Below are 20,369 nucleotides of genomic sequence, written 5' to 3'. Positions count from 1 at the left end.
CGGTCCTCATCGCAGATGTAGTACAATAATTATCCTCGTCAAACTCGCCGGAATTTCAACCAATCGAACGGTTTAGCCAGCTGACTGGAAGTGCACGATGGTTTTTAGGTCGTTGAATCAAAACCACTGACATGTTGTTCCAATTGAAGAGTGATTAAGAGTACAAAAAACCGAACAAGACACACCTAGCTTTCAACGCATCGGGCTAACGATACGGGGTACGTCTAATGCCAACCTCGATCAGGTCTGCAAGAAGGTGCACCAGGGTATCTTTATCAGAATGTGTTTTACATTAATACTTTAGTGTTTTAGCGGCGATTGTCGGACATTAATGCCACTCTGACTTGAGTGGCTAGGCTCCCGGCTTTACAAATTTATACACTCCTCGGGACCGTCTGACCCGATATGATATCTACAGACCAAGAGCTGCAACCGACCGGACCCCCGGTGCTCTCGAGGCTACGTTTCCTCCTCCGAAACCCAGATCACGGTTTCCACTTTGCACACAGCGTGAAGAAACGGACCCAACCGAGACTCGCGGCACAAAGTCCAACTCTCAGAAACATTCGGGTACACTGGTTCGCAGATTCAGAAGCAGATAAGTGCCCCGTGACGGGACGACGGAAGCACACTGCGTGGACTTTACTGCCCTCCAGCACTTACCGAGATCACAAATCATGCGCATTTATCGGTGAGAGTACGGAAAGTGACGCGATGACGTCCTGGAAGTATGCAACGTGCGGGAACATTCAGGCTCGTTTGTCAGCGTTGAGCAGAGGTCAGATTACCCGCACACACACGCATACACATCGTGGAAGAAGAGTGCGTTACACGTGGAGTCGAAGTGTGGTCTAGGCGACATTGCGGCTGTACGAGTATAATGCGGCGATCGTCTCCCTTGGCGAGCCATCGCCAGGTTGGCACTGCCGTCGGTCGGCGAGCCGGTACCAAGGTTGGTACCCCTGGAGCGGGTGTCATCGTTTATCTCGCGGTGGAGAGATCGGGCCCGCCGATACACCGGGACGTTTTAATGGCCGAACCATGTTGGAATTAACCAAAACAAAGACGAAGCATCAATTAGGCGACTTTTTCTTCCACTTCTTCCTCCCTGTGCGTCTCGTCGTTCGCTCGAACGGAGAACCGCGCTTCTTCACCCCCTTCGCATCCCACGGCATCCAGAGCTCGCACCGTGCAAATCCCCCGCCTGCCTCGTCACCCCGCGATCACAAACTCGCCTCGCCGCTTGGCCAACGACTCTTCTCCCCCTCAGGTAGCAGCATTGTGTCGGATAATGGCTAATAAATTGCTGGCCAACCTCGGAACGTTTCGGACCACCGCGAATATGGTGCAAATATCCTCGCGCCTCGGCCAGAAACGCGTCCGTCATTCGTTTCCACTGCCAGCTTGCGGCACCCGCGTCGTAGCCCCAACGGAATGTCGCCTCTCGATTCAAGTGCTCGTCACCCACCGCGGGCATTAATTGATCCCACACTCAGATGGAGGACTGAAATAATTGCGTCCAGGACAAGTAGTTGCCGTCGCCGTCGATCGTAATTAGTCGGTGCTAATTCAACCACACGAAAATCTGCTCATGGTTCAAATCGAAGTTCGAACCGAAACGAATCAAGCGTTCTCTTATGGTTGTCCCCGAGTTTCCAATTCTCGCAGATTTTCCGCACTCCTTGACGGAGTCGAAGAGAAAACGTTGGGATCAGAGTTCGATACGAGAGGTGAAGAAGAAGGTTCGCGAGGAATGCGGAGTAGATCGCATCTGGCTAGGCCTCAGGGTCCGTGGCGCCATCCCAGGGTATCGGTCACCCCCGAACGGGGGGACATCCGGTGATATTTCACGATCCACCCGAGCGGACAACCTCTCTGGGAGGGACAAACAAATCATCGGGTCAGCATTACACGCTCCTTAGATCTGGTAGTCCTGAAATATTGTATTTTGGCACGAGGACGTGCAGAGGCCCTGCAGTAGGGTGAGTCAACCGCCCTCCCGGGAGTCCGGAGACCGTCGCCAAATAATTAACCTCGGTTACCTGCAGCAACGACCCTCTGAACTGATCGGCACCGATGTCGTCCTGAGATTACGCACCGACCGACGCCGATGATTCCAACGAGACTTGAGAGAGCAGCCTTGACGAAAGAGCGGAAAACGGATCGACAACGGTCTCGCAATCGCAACTCCTCGGAGGGAGGAAGTCGCGGGAGTTGACCGGAAACGCGAATGAGTGATGGATTCTCCCTCCCGACTGTCGAGGACAACTCGATCCGGCGAACGAACGTCGGCGCATATGTCGCAACCCTAGCTCCACTAATCACCATTGGTTTTAGATTATTCTGAAATAATGATCGCGCTTTCCGCGGTCTCCGGTCGGTGATAAATCGGCCCCGGGATCGGCGGTGACGCAACTGCGGCGACAGGGAATAGACAAAGACTCCTCCAGGTGTGACTCCGACATCTCTGGAACGTCCTGTTCCACGAGCTTTGGGTCGCGGCATGCGTGCGGCCCGCTTTTGACCGGCTAACGGGGGCCGAGAAATTCGACGTCGAGGACGAGGACGAGGACCGACTCCTGGTTACGCCACCGGACGACCCGGCCGCATAGCTCGGATTCGGGCATCAATGAAACGGTCGCGTGAATGAACCGCGGTCGCGTTGAAAAAATTCCGATCTCACGGTTCCAGGTGAATCGGGACCACGGACTATTCTAGCTCCCATTCCACGAGTGAAAACTCGCCAAATTCCGCTCCTAGGAGGCGAGTGTAAATTCTCCGCGATCTGGAGTCCGCGAGACGGACACCGGACCTCCGCTCCTCGTGAGAAAATATTCCACTAATTTCTTCACAGGTTTTAGATAGCTGGGTCCGCTGGGCCCGATTACGCGCAACGCATCGACGCTCCATTAGTTTTAAATAATTGCTCGTCGACTAGGTGGAAATCATTTCTCGCGTACTACCGATCGGTTATAATTCATTCCAGCCTCTTTAACAGCCTAGATATCAACCGACTTAATCGAGCGTGCACCATGCTACGCTCACTTGCCTCGAGCAAATGCCCACGATTAAATAAGACGTCTTGCGTCATTTATTTCCTGCGCACTTAATGGACTCGCTATACAGGTAAATTAGAGAAAAGTGTGTCCTTTGTCAACAACCAACTGTTGAAAATAATTTGACATGATGTGACAATTTTTTTCTTTGCATAACCAACTGCGCACGATCATACTTACGGAGAAATGTTTAAGGTTTTTTGGGCAATTGTAAAATGTCAAATTTCTCTGTTTGAACAAACTATTAAATAAATATCCAACACGGTTCACCCTCAAAAATAATATGTTGATATTGTCGGATATTTTCCGGTGGCATGTCTGGTCGATGTATCCGTAAAAGTATGAAGGGTGGAGGTAAGGAGAAGTATCTCATACGGGTTTTTAACCAAAAAGCGACGAATAGTGGTTCAACAAGTCACCAGAATGGCGCTAATCAGCAACGAAAATTCAATCTTAACCTGGCTGATATAGATGGGTCAAGTATGTCAAAGGTACGGAGGGTAGAGATGGTGTGAAACATTAGCTTACAGCAACGCCGTCTTAACTGTACTCTATTTTATGAAAACTTTCTATACGCGAAGATAGTCCTCCTGACCTCCACCCTCCATGTAAAAAAGTCACGCGAAATTTAATCCCTGAAACAAATCACGGTGGGCTTCAATAATTACTCGCAGTGAGCGGAACCGCGCGTTCACTGATCAGCTTCAAGTTCTACCTGCAGGTCAGATTCAAGTACCGACGAGGAATGTTCGTGCGATGCATGCTGGGTACGCAGCCGGGCTAATCACCGCATAGATATCTCGAACGGTGAAGAGTCGTGTAATCGATACGTTTGCGAAGATATTAGCCGTTAATGAGGAAGAGCGAGGATGGCGAGGGGCTGGCGAAGTCGGCTGGCTGTCGGGCTAATCCTGGTACATCCGAGGCTGACTAACCAGCAACCCACCCCGACACTTCCCGCTTAAATGCTCTTTTGTTTTTCCCTTGTCAAGCTCGTTTTCGGGATAAATGCTCTCTCCTGGGAAGAGAAACACCGGCTTACCTGCGACCGGGTCCGACGGGCGTGGGAGACACGACCACACCACCTACTTTGTACGCTTGGCAGAGAACCAAGAAAAAATAACACCCGAGTCAGAAAGTTTTCCAGCTAATTGCAGCAGCAGCTATATAACTATCATGTTTCTACCGTTGCCAAAGCACCGAGCTCACACCGGAGACCAATTTGTCCGGAGCTTAGTGTCCGATCTGAAATCCTTAATCAAGAAATTTTTTTTTCCTTCCCCCTCATGATATATCGACTTCCTGTCGCAAGAGTATATACCTAACTACTGCTCGTTAAAACTAAAACAGACTCGTTGCAAGTCGCGAACGGAAGTCTCATAAATCTTGGAACACTTTTATTTTCACATTAGCGGAGAACTCGACTGGGGTTGAAATTCCACTAAAAGTTTCACACTGGTACTGACAATGAGGAAAAGGATTTTCAATTTACCTTAATTCCTGTGAAGTCACTCCAGATGATTGAAACCACATCTAGTTCCTTGACGTTCGTCTAGCCGTGTCCGATTGATTCAACGTAGTCAGTCACTGGTCGTAGATCCAACTCGTGTGAAGATCAAGTCCTGGCAATTCGTGCCAAGCTTCAAGGTATTTGTAGTCACAAATCACCCACCAACTCTATTAAAATAATGTCCAGTGGTCCAAAGTTATTCCGCGTTATTTTTTAACACATCAAGTAGAGTTGGGTCATTTCAAACAGTGTGAATCTATTCCAACTTATTCGGAGCCACTTGAAACCTTGCAGTGTGAACTTATTTCAGCATACTACTTAAAAAACCAGAAGACATTTGTTCAACACGACAAAAGACAAGTGTGTTTTCATCTCTTTAAGATTCCGAAATGATTCCTAACGAGCGATCGTGGTGACCTTACGGATGACGTCGAGTTAGTCGAAAGAATTCCTTTGAATCAACTCTCGTTTCAAATATCCCGAAAGAACAAAGACCTCCATAGTCTCCTGAGGGTTGAAACAAGCCGGGGCAGCGAATAATCGGCGCTGAGGGAAGTTAACTTCCCGGAAAAGCTGGGCGTGATTTTTTTTTTTTCTTATTTTTTTAAAGAGGGTAGAGGGTAGAGGGTCACGAACCGGTGGGCATAACTTTTCTTTGACTTACCGAATGATTGCTCGTATAATTTAATTTAAGTTACGAGCGGCGATAGTGCGACAGTGATATCGCGTGTAACCAGCGGCCACAAATCAATTAGAGAGCTTAGAGAGAGGCTGGGCCGGGTTGGATCTTTCGGGACGTCGGTATCACCTCAGCATGGCGATAACCGCGTCGGTGCAGCGTGCTGTAAACATCTTTACTGCCCGATAACCGCACCACCACATCCACCGGCAACCCTGTATATATTCACGTGCCGGCTTATCTCGGTACCATTTTGTACCGTAGATTATTTTAATTATTGGTTCACTCTCGTTATTGGACATCGAGCTGCGGGCAGCTCCGCGGAGGGATTCGCGGAGACCCGATTTTACCGGCTCCGAGTATCAATTCTGGGCCCGCCCTGAGCTGCCCGGTTATATAATTTCCGTCCCGTTCTGGCGGGACGATCGGACCCCGCGGGACTGTAACGGGGCATTCCAGCGCAGCGAGGGGTCCGTTTGTTTCATTCCTGGTCCCGGGGTCCTCGGGGCCTTAACTCCTAGACGACGAACCCCCGCCGGAGTTTAGTGTTTGTTTTACCTCGACAGTCGTAGCAGCTGGATACCGACAAGTGCGTGTTAATAAAACGAAGACGAGTCGAGAGAGAGAGAGAGAGAGAGAGAGAGACCGCGACGGGCGTCGCGCGGCGCGACCAAACTTTCGTCGGCGTCCTCGTCCTCGTCGACGGCCTCCCTCCTTAGGGACTATCTTCCCGAGCTCCAGGCGACGTCCCACGGCGACGACGATGCTCCGACCGGCGTAGATCCCCGCGCAATGCATCACCCACGTGCGTCGGTGCGCCCGGTGTGCGCCACCATCGGTATTAGTCACCGCGCGAGGAGGGCCCAGATACCAACTGCCGGGCCCAATTGAGTCTTTGCCATAAAATAAGCCGTAAAGGGTCGGCCGTCGAAGGGCGCGAGGGGGGTGAGGGGGGTGAGGGGGGAGGGCGGTGGGAGGGGGGGAGGGCCGCCAGCGCGCGCGGACATTCAAATTTATGATAATGCTTATTCCCGGGCAGAGACGGGGTTATCAATATTATTATTATTGTTGTTATTATTAGTATCATTGTTATTATCGTTGTTGTTATTATTGTAATAAAGAACGGAGATTTCATAAACGGAGGGAAACCAATAAATTTGGTCCACCGACCATCGTCGAGGGGTTAAGCTAACGGTGCGATAATCTTATTATATACAACGCGGCTCTTTGGTCGTAATCCAGTCATGCATCACGCCCAGGAGCTATCAATTCATAACTTGTTAAACTTGTTTTATGAATACTCGAACAACCGTGTGTATGTATTACTGGGGAAAATCTCTATTGTATCTCTCAACGTTGGGTATATTATAGGCGTGGGGCGGGATTGAACGTCAGAAACCCTTAATTTCGAATTATTTAGTGGCGCAGCTTCTAGTAAAGAAATCAAACTTTGAAGAGACGACATTTTTTATTTTGTTTTTCGGAACTTTGCTCTGTCGTAACTTGAATTTCGGAACTTTGAGCTGTTGGCTTTTAGACCGATCGAAACTTTGATCATTCGTCACAGTGTTGATTTCTTCGCTTTAACTCTCGTCACGAAAAAATTCGCAACTCAGCGCTTTCGGAATTTCAACCCCGCCCCACAGGAATGTACCCGGAGAGAAGAAAAATAGCAGATTTCACTCTGAATTGTAGGTAAAGACTTAAAAAGAGACACATCAACGTTTTTTTTGGTCAAAAATACCCATGTCAAATATACTTTTCACTACAATTGTGGCTGATTTTAGTCTGCACACAGTGGTCTTCACTGTTTCCAGAGTAAATTTTCCATTTTACGATGCGTATTGTATCAAAAAATGTGTTATATCCCTGTTTACCCGCAGTTTTGAATAAAATTTACTTTTTTTCCAGCTTTCATCATACCCTGGGCACCAGATCCTCGGATTCAACCGTGTCACCTCCAGCGTGAACACCTGTTGCGATATCTTCCCGCCACCCATAGTGCACTATTCGAACCGGGAGAAGTCCTCGATCATTCTTCGTAAGAAGATCATAGATAATTATTTTTCCATCCTTTTCGCAAGGATACCATTTACGGATACTAACATCAAAAGGCAATAAGTGACGAGTCCCGAGTCGTACCGCAAGTGAATTTTCCGATTTATTGCGAACCCGAGGTATTTGAGAAGGAATAGGTACGTAAGATTCTCCTGTTTCGTTCAATTCGTTTCAGGTACCACATGGCACATCTTTATTTCTGCAGCTACTCCCGATGCAGCCGTTCTCGAGATCGTGATGCATTAACGCTGCACCGGCCGGTGCGATCCTATAGAGTATAGAGACGGTATAATAATTCTCTGGAAATGAAATAAGGCCGTTGTTAAGCATCGTAGTCTTGTAAAGTTCAGTTGCTGGCATCTGTAGCCGGGCTCACGGGTATAATCGTATACCTACATACCTCTGCTTTATGCAGTTGTATAGCTTACGGTGTACGGGAGATGACCGAGCCCTGCGAACTCGCCTTGCCCACCGACATACAGGTATACACCCTTCGTATCGCGGCTCAAGATTGGCCTTATAGCGGTCATGAGTTTATAGCCATGGGGCCCATGGCCGGTCGGTCGAAGCGGGATCAAACGCCCCCCTCGCTCTTTGTTTTAGAAGATTGTTGCGCCCGGCGGACTTTTGTTGCCCAATTTATAGTTGTTAAAATTTTAGTATCGGCAATATACGAATTCCTATACAGAGGCCTGCCGACGTTCACGCGGTTCCGGCTATCCTCGGATCGACGATCGTTGTGAAAAAAAAAAAAAATATCAAAATAAACAAGCGAAAGGTGAATTATAAACAAAAACAATAAACCAAAACCAAGGGAAGTAAACACGAAGCGCCATTTCTTCACAGGCGCACCTATAAAACCCCATAAAAAGATGAAGACACCGTGAAGTTTGGAAAGTAGCTCCTGCAGCCATACGAATTTTGGGCCAAGTTCACACCGGGTTTATCACACAACACTTAATGTCACTGCGTGTTCGAGTCGCGAACGGTTTCCGTCGACCAGCCCGGTTCGTAGTCGGTTCGATACTGAACTACCGAATTTACGCCGTTGAACGAATTCTGTTATCTCTTGAAATCGGGGTGAAATAGCGAAGAATGACAAGAAACCGGCCTGCGACATAGCTCGCTTATGTGAATATATAAAGTGTTCTTCCTCTTCGAGCACAACTGTAAGAATGTCTGTAAGTGTGTTTACATTTTGGAATCTTACATTTCAATATTAGACGGTCATTGACTGTCTTACGGGCTTCGCATCAGAAGCGTAAGATTCCAAAATGTAAACACGCTTACAGACATTCTTACAGTTGGCTCGAAGAGGAAGGACACTTTATATATTCACACATACTATCACAGCACAAGAAAACAAATTTGAACTTACTGGTGATGAGAGGAATTAACGACATCAGAGTCAGGGCGGCTAGGTGGTCTAGTAGAGTAAGGCTCCGGTAAAGCATCGCTAGATACCAGGTTCGATTTCTGGCTCCGTCGTTAATTTTTCGAATTTACCAGTTTTTCAAAATTATATGTTCAACAATAGCTCGCTTATCCTCGCTCAGGCATTGTTGACACTGAGGACCTTTGAAGGAAAGAGTTCTCGACCTTATTCGTGCACAGTAATGTTTTTTCGGTGTCGTAGGTCAATCAAGAACTAAAGTCTTACTTTAGGTTTCGCCCCTTCGAGGGAAGACCTCCTCGGAACTGTAAATAGTTTATATACAATCACGAAAATTGAACTAACAATATAATATAACAGTCCAGAGAAAACGTAACTAATCATTCTGTACTTACGTTAAACATACGTTAAACAAAGAGTGAGAATTAACGAGTCGTAACACAGACTTCAAAAATAAATGATGTCTGGGAGAACATACAGTGAAAAAAATTTCATTTGTTACAGTAACTAGAAAAATTCAGTAAAACAGGTATCGTTAAAAAAACTGTTTGAATATTGTTGTGATTACGAAAAACGAGGTACGCGTAACCATTTTGCGCTACTGTCAATCCTTTTTTGGTTATTGCAACGCAAAATCAGTTTCTGAGGTTTGCTCTACTTTTTTAGTTAAACAAGGCTTCCACGTCAATTTATCGTTACACGAGCATTAAATTTTCGCAACAGTTGCAAGAAAATATAGCAACAGCGATCGTAATGAGAAAGAACAGTAACGGATACTAGACTTTCCGGTAACAGCTAGAAAACTAATTTTCATTTTTCGGTCATATTATCACATGCAACCAATCAATTGCAGCGAATAAACGCGAGTATGGTGGCTTTGGAGTGTCTGGCAGGGAATAAAGGAGGCAGCGAACAGACGGACGCCTCAGTGGGGCACAAATTGGACTTACACTAGTTGACTGCACCCTATAAACAACTGTTCTGAGACACGGCGGCGAGAGAAAGAGTAAGAATACCAATCCGGAGTCTGTGAAAGAAAGAGAAAGAAGAAGTGGATGGAGTCGGACATTAGAATACAATGAGTCGGAGCCTGGCGAGCATTGTGCGCGAGGATTATTGCTGTCGCAATTGTTGCAAATCGGAGCTTTACGGTTCTCTGTTCCTTTTGCACCCTGCGTGCGGGTTGCGGTTTATTACGACCGTCCCGCGCGGCTAATCGGTTATCAAAGAAGGGAAAGATAAAAATTGTTGTAAGATTCGAAATTTGTAAGATAATAACTAACCGGAGGTAAAGTTACTGTTGGTTTCAGGTTCTTTCACTCATTTTTTTATTTTATTTTTCTCACCGTGGCGCTACCGCGCTTTCTTACGGCGATATTTATGGGCCTGATCCTTTTCAAACTTTAATTTATACCCAAATAGCTAATAGCCACAAAACCACGCGGCGATGTATCACCTCTGATCTTTCGTTTATTTTACCCACTCGATTTATGAGAACGTGAGAATTTTTCTCAAGTCGCGGCATCTCAGAGATTCCGGATGGACCGTCGGTGATAGGTCGTGTAGTTGATTCCCGCAATTGACTTTCAATTGATTTCCTAACGACAAGAGCTCGGTTGATGATTTAAAGATCCACGCTGCCAAGCGCAGCCCTTGAGTGTCTTGAGTGTAGATTCCTCCAGCTCGCCGATGAAATGATCTTTTGTCCCGCTAATTTCCAATTCTAATTTTAAGTTTTACCGATAATCCATCGATCGATTGACGTTTGACTTCGTTAAGACCGATCGTAACTACCCGTCTGTACCTTCGCACCCTTCGGACCAAGTTAAACGCTCGTTAATTCGACGATTTCGTAATCGAGCAAAGTATTCGCCATAAATCTCCTAACGAATCGCACGGGATGTTGCAAATCCAAGTTTCGCACCTTGGCACGAACTGAGACGCGCAGTGGTTGTCTGTTCTTGTAAGGTATTAAGCATTTATCTTCTTTTTCCTCCTTCGCTTTCCATTTTTCTTCCATAATTCACTGAACAAAGCTCAACGATCCACAACCAATTTTGTCGATATCATATATCACCTGTGTAAATAGATGACAAAATTTTTTTAATTCGAACATTTGCAATGTATTCTCACAATTTCATGAGTTTAGTTGTATCAATATAGTAATTACCAAATTTGAATTACATTTTCTGAATAATTGAAAAAATCGAAAACAAAAACTGCAAATATAACAGCATGTTATACGATTTGTCGATGCTATTCTTTCGTTTGCGTAACCAACGAATTAACGAATTTTCTATTAAACGAGAACACCTGAGTTTTCGATATCAAGTTGGAAAACGAAATGAAAGTAAGAAAGAATGTTATAAAAAAAATCTAGCCAGAAAGAAATTAATTGAAATAAACACGTGAAACTTGATATTCTCATTTTTAATATATAATAATAATAATAATAATAATAATATAACTATATATCTATATTATAATATGAATTCGTAATTGTATTAGACAATGATAACGATAATGATCATAATGACAATAATAAAGATAAAACAATAATAATAATGTGTCGTTATATTGATATTAATAATAAGAGATATATTTTTATCTATATTCACATTCAGAACTATTTACAAGACGTGTGTGTAATGATAATTTTCTTTCTTTTTTTTTTTTACAATTAAATTCACAGTATATTATATAATATGTATGGTTGTATAGTGTATAAGGATATAACCAAATATTTATATATATATATATATAGAAAGTATATAATGTGTATAAGTGTATCTGATCTTACGTATCGTATGGTATATCGCATAGTATCGTATTATATTCACAACAAATAGGTTTTACGGGTTGAAGGGGGTGGGCGAGGGTTTCGGGACGGGAGAGAACGCAGCGGACCACCGCATCGAGAGAAAGAGAAAGGGAGAGGAGAGGAGAGAGGAGAGAAAGAGAGACCGAATGCCCGACTGCAGGCTGCACTGACCCTCGAGAGCCCTGTGCTGGACCGAACCGCTCGGAGATGCCGGCCGCTCTCCTCACCCTTTCCCCTTTCCCCTTTCCGCCCTGCGCCCCTCGAATTCTCGCCAAACTCGACGGCACGACTCGCCGAGTACATATTTACAACGACGCGTTGCGCATTTCTGCGTTACTTCGCATTTTCTCTCTTTAAATTTCACACGTCCCCCCCCCCCCAATTTCATTGTTATCTTCCTCTTTTGTCATATTATCGTAACGTGCTTGGTTTAATTCGTTTTAATTACGAGGATTTTGTTCCGGATTTCCAGTGTACGGATAATCTCAACCCGTCCCTCCTTTTCTTCTCATTCGCATTCTCGACCTTTTGTTATCTTCCCTTTTATCACAGATACACAAATAAATGTATTTTTACAAAACAATGTACAATTTTTACTTTTCTTGACGTTCTTTTCGTTACCTCTCTCTCTCTCTCTCTCTCTTTCTCTCTCTCTCTCTCTCTCTCTCTCTCTCTCTCTCTCTCTCTCTCTCTCTGTCTGAGGGTTTGATCAAATTAGCGACAAAATTGATGTTTGGGATGTATGGAAAAATCGATCGTCTTGCCTTGTTGTATTTTTGTACCGGGAGGAGAGAGGAAGAGATACGGATTGTCTAAGAAGAGGAGAGAAAGAGAGAAAGAGCGATAGAGTTTATGTGAAGAGATCGCACTCACATCGGTAATTATAATATAATATTATTGATAATAATTACAATTTAATAATATATTTCTATGTAACTTTTCAATTTTTGTTAATATGTACGGTGCTGATAGAGTAACCAAAAAAAATTAATAATAATAAAAAATTCTCTTCTAACTAAAGAAAAAAAAAATTTCAAGTTTTTTTTTCAGCTCTCCCCAATTCTCTCGATTATCCCAATTTTATAATAACAACAGTAGGATATAATACGTATTGCATAACTGTACGAATAATCTATTGCGTTGTCATTGTGATCGATAATTATACATTATAGATTGTGTGTGTGTATGTATGTGTGTGTGTGTGTGTGTGTGTGTGTGTGTACGTATTTATTTTGAAAACAAATATGTTATCTCTTTACTGCGATACCTGTTATAGTTTATTTTCTTTACCGTTTATTCCGCGTGAACAAAACGTAACGACGCTATTGCCTTCTGTATATAAGGTATATAATATTGATATTCTTCGCTATTAATTATATGCTACAATTCTCCAGGATCATCACGATATACGAGTACGTAATAAATTTTTTTTATATATATATATACGACATGTATCGCGAGTAAACGGCAGTGCGTATATACGTATAGAGATATTATACTTATATTGAATTGAAAATTGTATGATCGCCTATACAATGTTACTTATTACGTACATGTTTATTTATAGAAATTTTATTATAAATTCAAATCTATAGGTAAGATGTAATAGCACGTATACTCTGCGGAATAGAGGAGAAGTGTGGGGCAAGGGCGGGGAGGGAGGGGCTAAAAGTATCGTACAGTTAACGTACGAACACAGCTTATAACCACTACAATTTCATATAATATACGTTGATATATTTCAATCATTGCGATAATAATCTGTAATAATAATAATAATAATAATAATGATAATAATGATAAATTTTAATAATCATGATAAACAAAAATGGTAAATATAATAATAATAATAATAATAATAATATTAATAATCGTAGTGACAATTGTGAACTATTTATATTTATATTCTACTATGTATATTTTAATTATTTTTTTTTTCTTCTTCTTTAATATATATATTCATATTTATATTTATGTATATAAATTCATTTATGGTATATATGATATACCTATGTGTATATTTATTTATTCCTTCATTTATTTATATACTCTAACAGGTAGGTATTGTTAACGGGTGGAGATGAGTGATCGCGCGAGTGACGCACTCGAAGATACACGGGATAGACAGACCTTTCGATACTCTAGAATTTATAGACGTACGATCGGTGTCTCTATTCGTTTGCGGGGGTGAACCGTCGGTCTCCGATAACTAGGTACTCGTTATGTACAACATGAGGCGAGAAACTTGATTGGAAAGAGGAAATATTCAGGGAGAGAAACCCGCGAATAAGAAGAAGAGGAAGAATAAGAATATGAAGATGATGAGGATGAAGAGGAGAGGGAGAAGAAAGGCCAGAGGTCGGGGACCACCCGAAACACGCTGCACCCCGCGTAGTTTTACGTGATAGGTATTTTATGCGCAATTTGTCACGCCACGTTTATTAATAATGCACTTTGCCCATGCGCCGAGATGATTTCGAAGGCTGCTCGAAGCTCGGCGTTCGACAGTGGAATCGTGCCAGCGTCTTTGTCCTCGAGGTTAATCCATCCGTACGAGACGATAACGACGATTCCAATTGCCCACTGAAACGACAAAGCAGAAATAACACGGTGAGGATGTGTGGCGGAGATTGTGACTTGTACTTGAAAAAGCTTGTTCAAGAGACCTTTTCCAACCGTCGAGACAAAACAAATTTATCAAGGAGGAAAATGGCCATTTTTACTTTCCCCGCATCTGTATAACTCCAATTTCGCACGACCATGCATAGTAAATTAATCGTAAAAAGCCACAGTGGAAAACGACTGTACCCAATGTCCGACGTTATTAACGATACAGTTGATTAAGAGTTGACTTTCAAACCATCGTGGTATTACCCAAGATTCGTTTCAATCAAATTAAATTTTACGACTGATGGAACATTTTTAAAAGATAAAGAGGCAGCCAGTAGTCGATAAAAAATATTTCACGCATCACTGATTTTGGCAATATCTAATATATGTTAAATCGATGAAAATATGTGATGTTGTGGGAAAACTGATATTTCTTGTACACATGACAGATGTATCAGCTGTTCCGGAAGTTCGGTCAAGCGGAAGCTGTTGTCCGATCTCTCCCTAATTGGCAAGCTCTAGGATGACGGGTGGGTAATGTTTACCGATATCCGTCCCCCCCCCCCAGTATCCGGATGTTCGTACCTACACGCATTTACATCGTCGCGTAGCTATTCGAACTACGTGTGATCCCATGCCTCGTGTAGTTGCATAATTCGAAAACCCGTTCGCCTTACGCGTCGGTATAAAAGCCCGTGATACACGTGTCTAACTGTTAACAAGCGGGCTTGGCCGCTACGACTTCTGCGCAAAATGAATGAAAAACGAATACAAAGATGTTTTTGAAAAAAAAAGTGTAAAAAAGGAAGTCAAAAAATCGCCCTCGGGCCATCGTTTGATATAACGACCTGTTATTCCTCTCTATCTATTTTTCTGTCCACTTCTACGAACGGCGTCTCTTTCTTTCAACTTTTTCTCGTCTAGCGTGTACCTAATAAAAAATCGTGTCGTTCGCTCCGCAGGGTACGAATAGAGCGGATACCTATATGGCTGACAGCCAACGGGCTTGAGACGCTTGTTCAAACGGTACCTCGCCATGCCGCGGTAATTCACAACACAAAATGGCCGTCCATTCCTGCGGTACATGGGCCTGATCTCAGCACCTGTTGCATCGTGGTGCCCGACTTCCGCGAAACGTCCTTGCGTGTATCCACTTCCGGTACGGTTACCCGGAGTGAATTGCACACTCGGTAACACGTCAGAATCGAAATAGCTTTCCCGTTCTCTTGAGAGTGTAGATCGGTGAGGTGAATCTCATCCGATAATCGAATGAGAAAACAATGGGAATAGAATTCATTGATTCATTACTCATTTACTCGAAGATGTTATACCCAGTGAAAGAAAATTCATTTGACTACTGGCGAGAAAGCGCGGACCAGCAGCAGCACCTGTTGATCTTTGGCTGACGGTTTATCCGAGGTCTTTCCTTCGATGGGTAATTTTTCCACCGGGAATCAGCGAATGCGGAAAAATTGGGGAAAGACTTTTGCAACGGGTAGGATGAAGGACCACACGTTGGACGAGGGCTAGTCGCCTCCCCGAGGATCGAGGGGCTGCCGGCTAATGGCAATTAAATATCCTCACGCTAATTGGCAATTACCTCGGCATCGAGGATTACTTTTTGAAATTCTGCCGGTGCCGAGAGGCTGCGCCGTTGGTCCCCGGTTTCGTCCTGCGAGTAGCGATCGGCCCGAGCCAAGGGTCCCCATCCAACCCGAGCACATATGTGCAGCGGTGTCGCCTATGTACGTACATACGAACCTTCGGCCGGGCGCTGCGTGGGCCCGACTCTCGACACTTCCAGTTTCGAGTGGCCGCCGGGCCCGAGGACGGGGTCCGAGGTGACGACAGCGAAAACTAGTTTATTTGGGCCTCGACTATAAATTAGGATCAGATCGCCAGGAGATAAGGGAGGCGGCTAACACCCGGCTGGACCGAAGCGACGCGCGTAGCTTCTCAGTGCTTTCCGCTGTTATTCCAAATGCCATCCGAGCCTCCGAGCCTCGTCCTCTTTCCTTTACCTACACCCGTGCGAAATTCCACCGCGATGCACTCACGACGTCTTTCCACCACACCCGGCTGCATTCGCTCGGCTGCGGACCCGGGATAAACTTTCGAATCCGGGAATTGGCGCTAAGAGATCCTGCATTATTTCCATTTTATTCTCGGCTCCCCCCGTCGTCGAGCAGTCCTCCGGACTTTGAGCCACCCCGACCGGGCGTGGAAGAGAGAAAAATTCGGGGGGATAAGGAGATTTCTGTGTACCGTTCAACTTCCGGAGATTCTGAATCTCTGTAGAACGTGTCCGATCGCAGACGTCGAAAAAACTCTCAAGTTGTCAAATTTTACCAGACATTGATCATTGGAGGAGTTGATTCTACGTTTTCGTTGACAGGAGCCTGCGCTCAACCCTCGACTACCTCTGTCGTTACTTGAGCCGAACATGAACAGTCCGAAATAACGTTCTTCGGACCCTGATCACGCGTCCAAAGATTCAATCGGTCAGCGTCTTGGCCCGCGGTGCGGTGGAAAAAAATCCATTACAACAGAGATAATTTCAAATTGAAACTGACGCACAAGGCTCGAAATTTCATGAGGTTTGAGCAGGAAGATAATCACTGAAGGGTTTGCATCGCGACTTGTCGATCTACGAATCCCACTGAGAAAAGTACAGCTGATGAGAAAGGAATTAAAGACCAAAAACAAAATGAAATAAAAGTTATTCCACTGGATCTGTTGTACGTGTACAACCCGAATAAAATGTGGTCCGAAAGGCTGTCGCCAAGCGGAGGCAATAAGGCGAGATGAATCTAGTGGCGGTAGGCGATTTGCCGGTCGTGGTGGCGCGATGCTAGTCGAAACCAGATTCGAGAGAGCCAAACGCGAGTTTGTGGTCTTCGCGCTCCCGTGGTGCGACTAGCGGATATGAGCGAGAGGAATCGAGGGTACGGAATAGCGGTCGAAGCGAGAAGGAAAGCGCTATAGCGACGGAGCGGTGATTCCATTCAGCGATTGAAATCTCTGTCCATTTGTCACTGTCAAGAAGGTGGCGATAGTCGCTCTCCGCAGACTGCCCACGCGCTCGTGAAGCTCTCCTCTTCAATACGGGCCCCATCGATACGTGCCCGTTGCGTTACTTCGACGCGAGACTCGACTAACGACCAATCGACCTACCGGATATTAATTCGTTATCGATTCTCCCGCACCTTTCGAGTCCGCGCCAGTTTGGCCCCCGAGTACCTTCTGGGCCAGTGTTTGTACGGTTTGGGAACCGGACTCAAGTCCCACGTGTGACACTAACGATCAGAGCCTCGGACTTGTAGCCTTGTTTGTAGGATTTTTTCTGTCGTTTTCGAATGAGAAAATCCTCCTCTTATATGCAGAGGGTGAGAAACTGGGGCTGTCAACGAACGGTCTGTAATACAGTAGGAAGTAACGTACCAACCTCTGACACGGCGAACCCCCGCATCTCAGACCTCGGAGAGTTTATACAGGTGAAACGAACCCGCTGCCCATTGATTGCGACCTGTAACAAATTGCAAGAATGGTGTTAGACCGAAGGGAGTCCCGAATCCGATACTTGGATGAAATCTTAAGGGACTCACCCCTTGTAGAAGGGCTTGAAGGCGGTGGTGGTTGCCTCCACAGGGGGAAGGCTGGCGGTGGTCTGCTGGTGGATGAGGGAGTTCTGCGACATAGGCGAGAAGTCCTTGTGAGGCGAGTGCTGGAGCCGAGGACTGAACCCGTTGCTGGCGGATCCGGAACTGGAGGATAGATAACCGGCCGCGTGGCCTCCGGGGTAGTGAGCAGCCGAGTTGTTACCGTTATTGCCACCAGGGATGTACCCCCCAGGAGGGCCCTGGATCACCCCGTTGGGGGTGGCCACTTTCATGTTGGGTGGTGTTTGGGGCGGCGTGTCCGTCCCAACCTCTGGAAACCCCGCCGCTGCCGAGGAAGCGTTCGACGAGGATCCCGACGAGTTTGGGTTGTAGTGAAGCTGACCGCCGGAAGACGACGATAGGAAACCACCGTACCTCGCGGCCGCGCTCGAGTACGGAGCCGTCGCCGCAGCCGAGGGGCTCATCGACGCCGAGGACGGAAGAGCGAACGAGGTCAGGCCTCCACCGCCCCCGCCTAGCCAGGGTTGCTGGGAATGGTGATGACCCTGGGAGGCGGCGAGGTGACCCGGGTGCTGCTGCTGCGCGTAGTGTTGCTGGTGGTGGAGGTACTGCTGGTGGTGGGGGTGGCTCGGGGGCGGGGGTGTCTTGCAGGCGGCCGTGTCCGCTAGGGACCAAATCTTTGGCTTGGTGGCAGGTATGGGAACGCCGCCGGCGCTGCAGTCCGACTTTATGCCCTCGTCCTTGAGGTGCTCGTCCCCGACGTAGCCCTGGTGGTGGTGGTGGTGGTGGGGCTGCATAGAATGGTGGAAAGAGTGCTCGCCTCGGCGTGGATTCTCCTCGAGGTCGAGGTCGTCGTCGTCGTCGAGGTCCTTGTCGTGCTGGAGATGCTCGGCCTTGACGTGCCTCATGGGTTCTGAAAACCGGAGTGGAGAAAAAACGATTTTCAAGTTATCGTCGAGACGGCTGGGCTGGAGTAACGGCGTGCACGGTTTCCTCTCTCCTTCCCCCTTCCCCCGGGGAAAGGAAAATAAAAAAAATGCCGGGAATCCCCGGGGCACGAAAGTGAGACGCACGGGATATGCGTGTCATCGTAGTGGGTAGGGTGAAATCCCGCGGATGGGGAGCACGCCGGTTATTCCGTGCGGAGGGCGATGGATCCTGCAGTGCCGCGAAAAAAGGGAGTCGCTAGGGAATAACGGGATGAAACGGATAGAGGCGGGAGGGCTGAGTGTCGGTGGCAACGGGGAAAACTGCGACCACTTTGGGGGCGCGAGAGATTTCGTAGAGAGAGCTGTTTTCGACCCCCTCGTCACCCCAAGCAGGGCAGCCAGCCTGCAGCCTCCCAGTCAGTCAGGGGTGAGAATTTCATTAAGAGGTTCGAACGAGTCGGCAGAGGGGTTTAGTTGATGGGTCGTCAACCGATAATTCCCAGGAAGGGGCTCGTCGCAACTTTGCTTTCGGCTTGGCTTGTTGCCTCGCTGTTCCCCTGGCGCCCGCACCCTTTTCCTCACCCTCGACGCTCTTATAAAGGGAACCTTATGGCTCCGCTAAATAGATACTGCCACCAACCACCGCCGCAAGTCCACAAGTGGCTCTTTAACTTTTGACCCTCTTTTATCCGTAGTTAACCGTATAATCTTCGTGCCATCCGATACACCCGATATTGTACCATATAACCTAGACAGCCCAATTCTATCCCCCAATCATTGAAACGAGTTTACACACTCCTTTTGAGACAAGCCTAATTCATTTTGGATATTACTCGCCAGTAATACCTTTACCGAGGTTTCCTGCTAATTTTGGACAAATTGGAACCAGAGAAATTTTCCTGACAGATATTGATTAATATATGGGTACAACTGAATCTCGCTTACGTTCAAAAACAGAAAAATTATCTACAGTAGCGAGGTAAGTTCAATGTTTCAGATCGCAAAACCAATTCCTAAACTGCCTGTCATCGTCTCATAACGGTATAAAATCAAAATGGATACTCCTGCAAATAAGGATACACCCAGGCACCTGTTACGAAAAGGTAGAAATATTTCGTACGAATGGTTTCGGAATGCTGTGAGCAGTCAACCGAACGGACAGTCGAAGTGAACGTTTGATGAGTAAAAAGACGTGAATTCACTAGCGCAAAGATTTGTACAGAAAAACCGAAAAGAAAGATCGTTAGAGCAAATTGTTATTGGGACTTTTGGGATGCCGTGGCTTGGAATGGGCAAGGCCCATTTCGCTCTGGATTGAGTCTTAAATTGAGAACTTGTGAATCGCGGCAGCGCAACTGGTCCGGAAAAATTTGTCGTTAAATTTGACATAGGTATGGTGTCCATCCGGCTAATTGCGGTACGGCGTCTTGGACGTGGAGAGTGGTCGCGGATTCGCCGCGGGCAACATATGTCCCCGATCGGATTCCCGTCGTCCGAGTCCGTACAATTTCGTCGTGTAATTCATCCGCAGGTGGCAATACGTACGCAATAAGGAACAGCCGTGTACGGAAGAGATAGACGTAGGTACAAGGAACCTACGCTTAGAAGCTCGAGGCGGGCCGTCAAGACAGTCACGAATTAACGAATCTTAATTATTTTACTGTCGGTTGAAAAATTTCACGCCTCACAAGAC

General features: G+C 46.1%; 1 protein-coding gene across 6 annotated transcripts in view; it reads right to left on the bottom strand.

Annotated features, from left to right (window-relative positions):
• Nucleotides 1–13,443: 13,443 nt before the first annotated feature.
• The window catches only part of LOC107219345 (homeobox protein araucan), a 70,814-nt gene continuing 63,888 nt past the window's right edge, over nt 13,444–20,369 (bottom strand). For 5 of the 6 annotated variants that reach the window (XM_046732639.1, XM_046732641.1, XM_046732642.1 and 2 more), the window contains 3 exons: nt 17,733–18,660; nt 17,573–17,653; nt 13,444–14,100 (listed from right to left, as the gene is read on the bottom strand). In XM_046732639.1, the coding sequence (XP_046588595.1) occupies nt 17,614–17,653; nt 17,733–18,660 (968 nt within the window). In that variant the 3' untranslated portion in view covers nt 13,444–14,100; nt 17,573–17,613. Of the gene's footprint in view, nt 14,101–17,568; nt 17,654–17,732; nt 18,661–20,369 lie in introns of all 6 variants that reach the window. The other variant, XM_046732640.1, reaches the window with a different exon arrangement.

This window comes from Neodiprion lecontei, chromosome 2, assembly GCF_021901455.1.
Source record: "Neodiprion lecontei isolate iyNeoLeco1 chromosome 2, iyNeoLeco1.1, whole genome shotgun sequence".
NCBI classification, from domain to species: Eukaryota; Metazoa; Arthropoda; class Insecta; order Hymenoptera; family Diprionidae; genus Neodiprion; species Neodiprion lecontei.
Note: the sequence above shows the minus strand (reverse complement) of the source record. Positions and strands in the feature narration are given on the sequence as shown.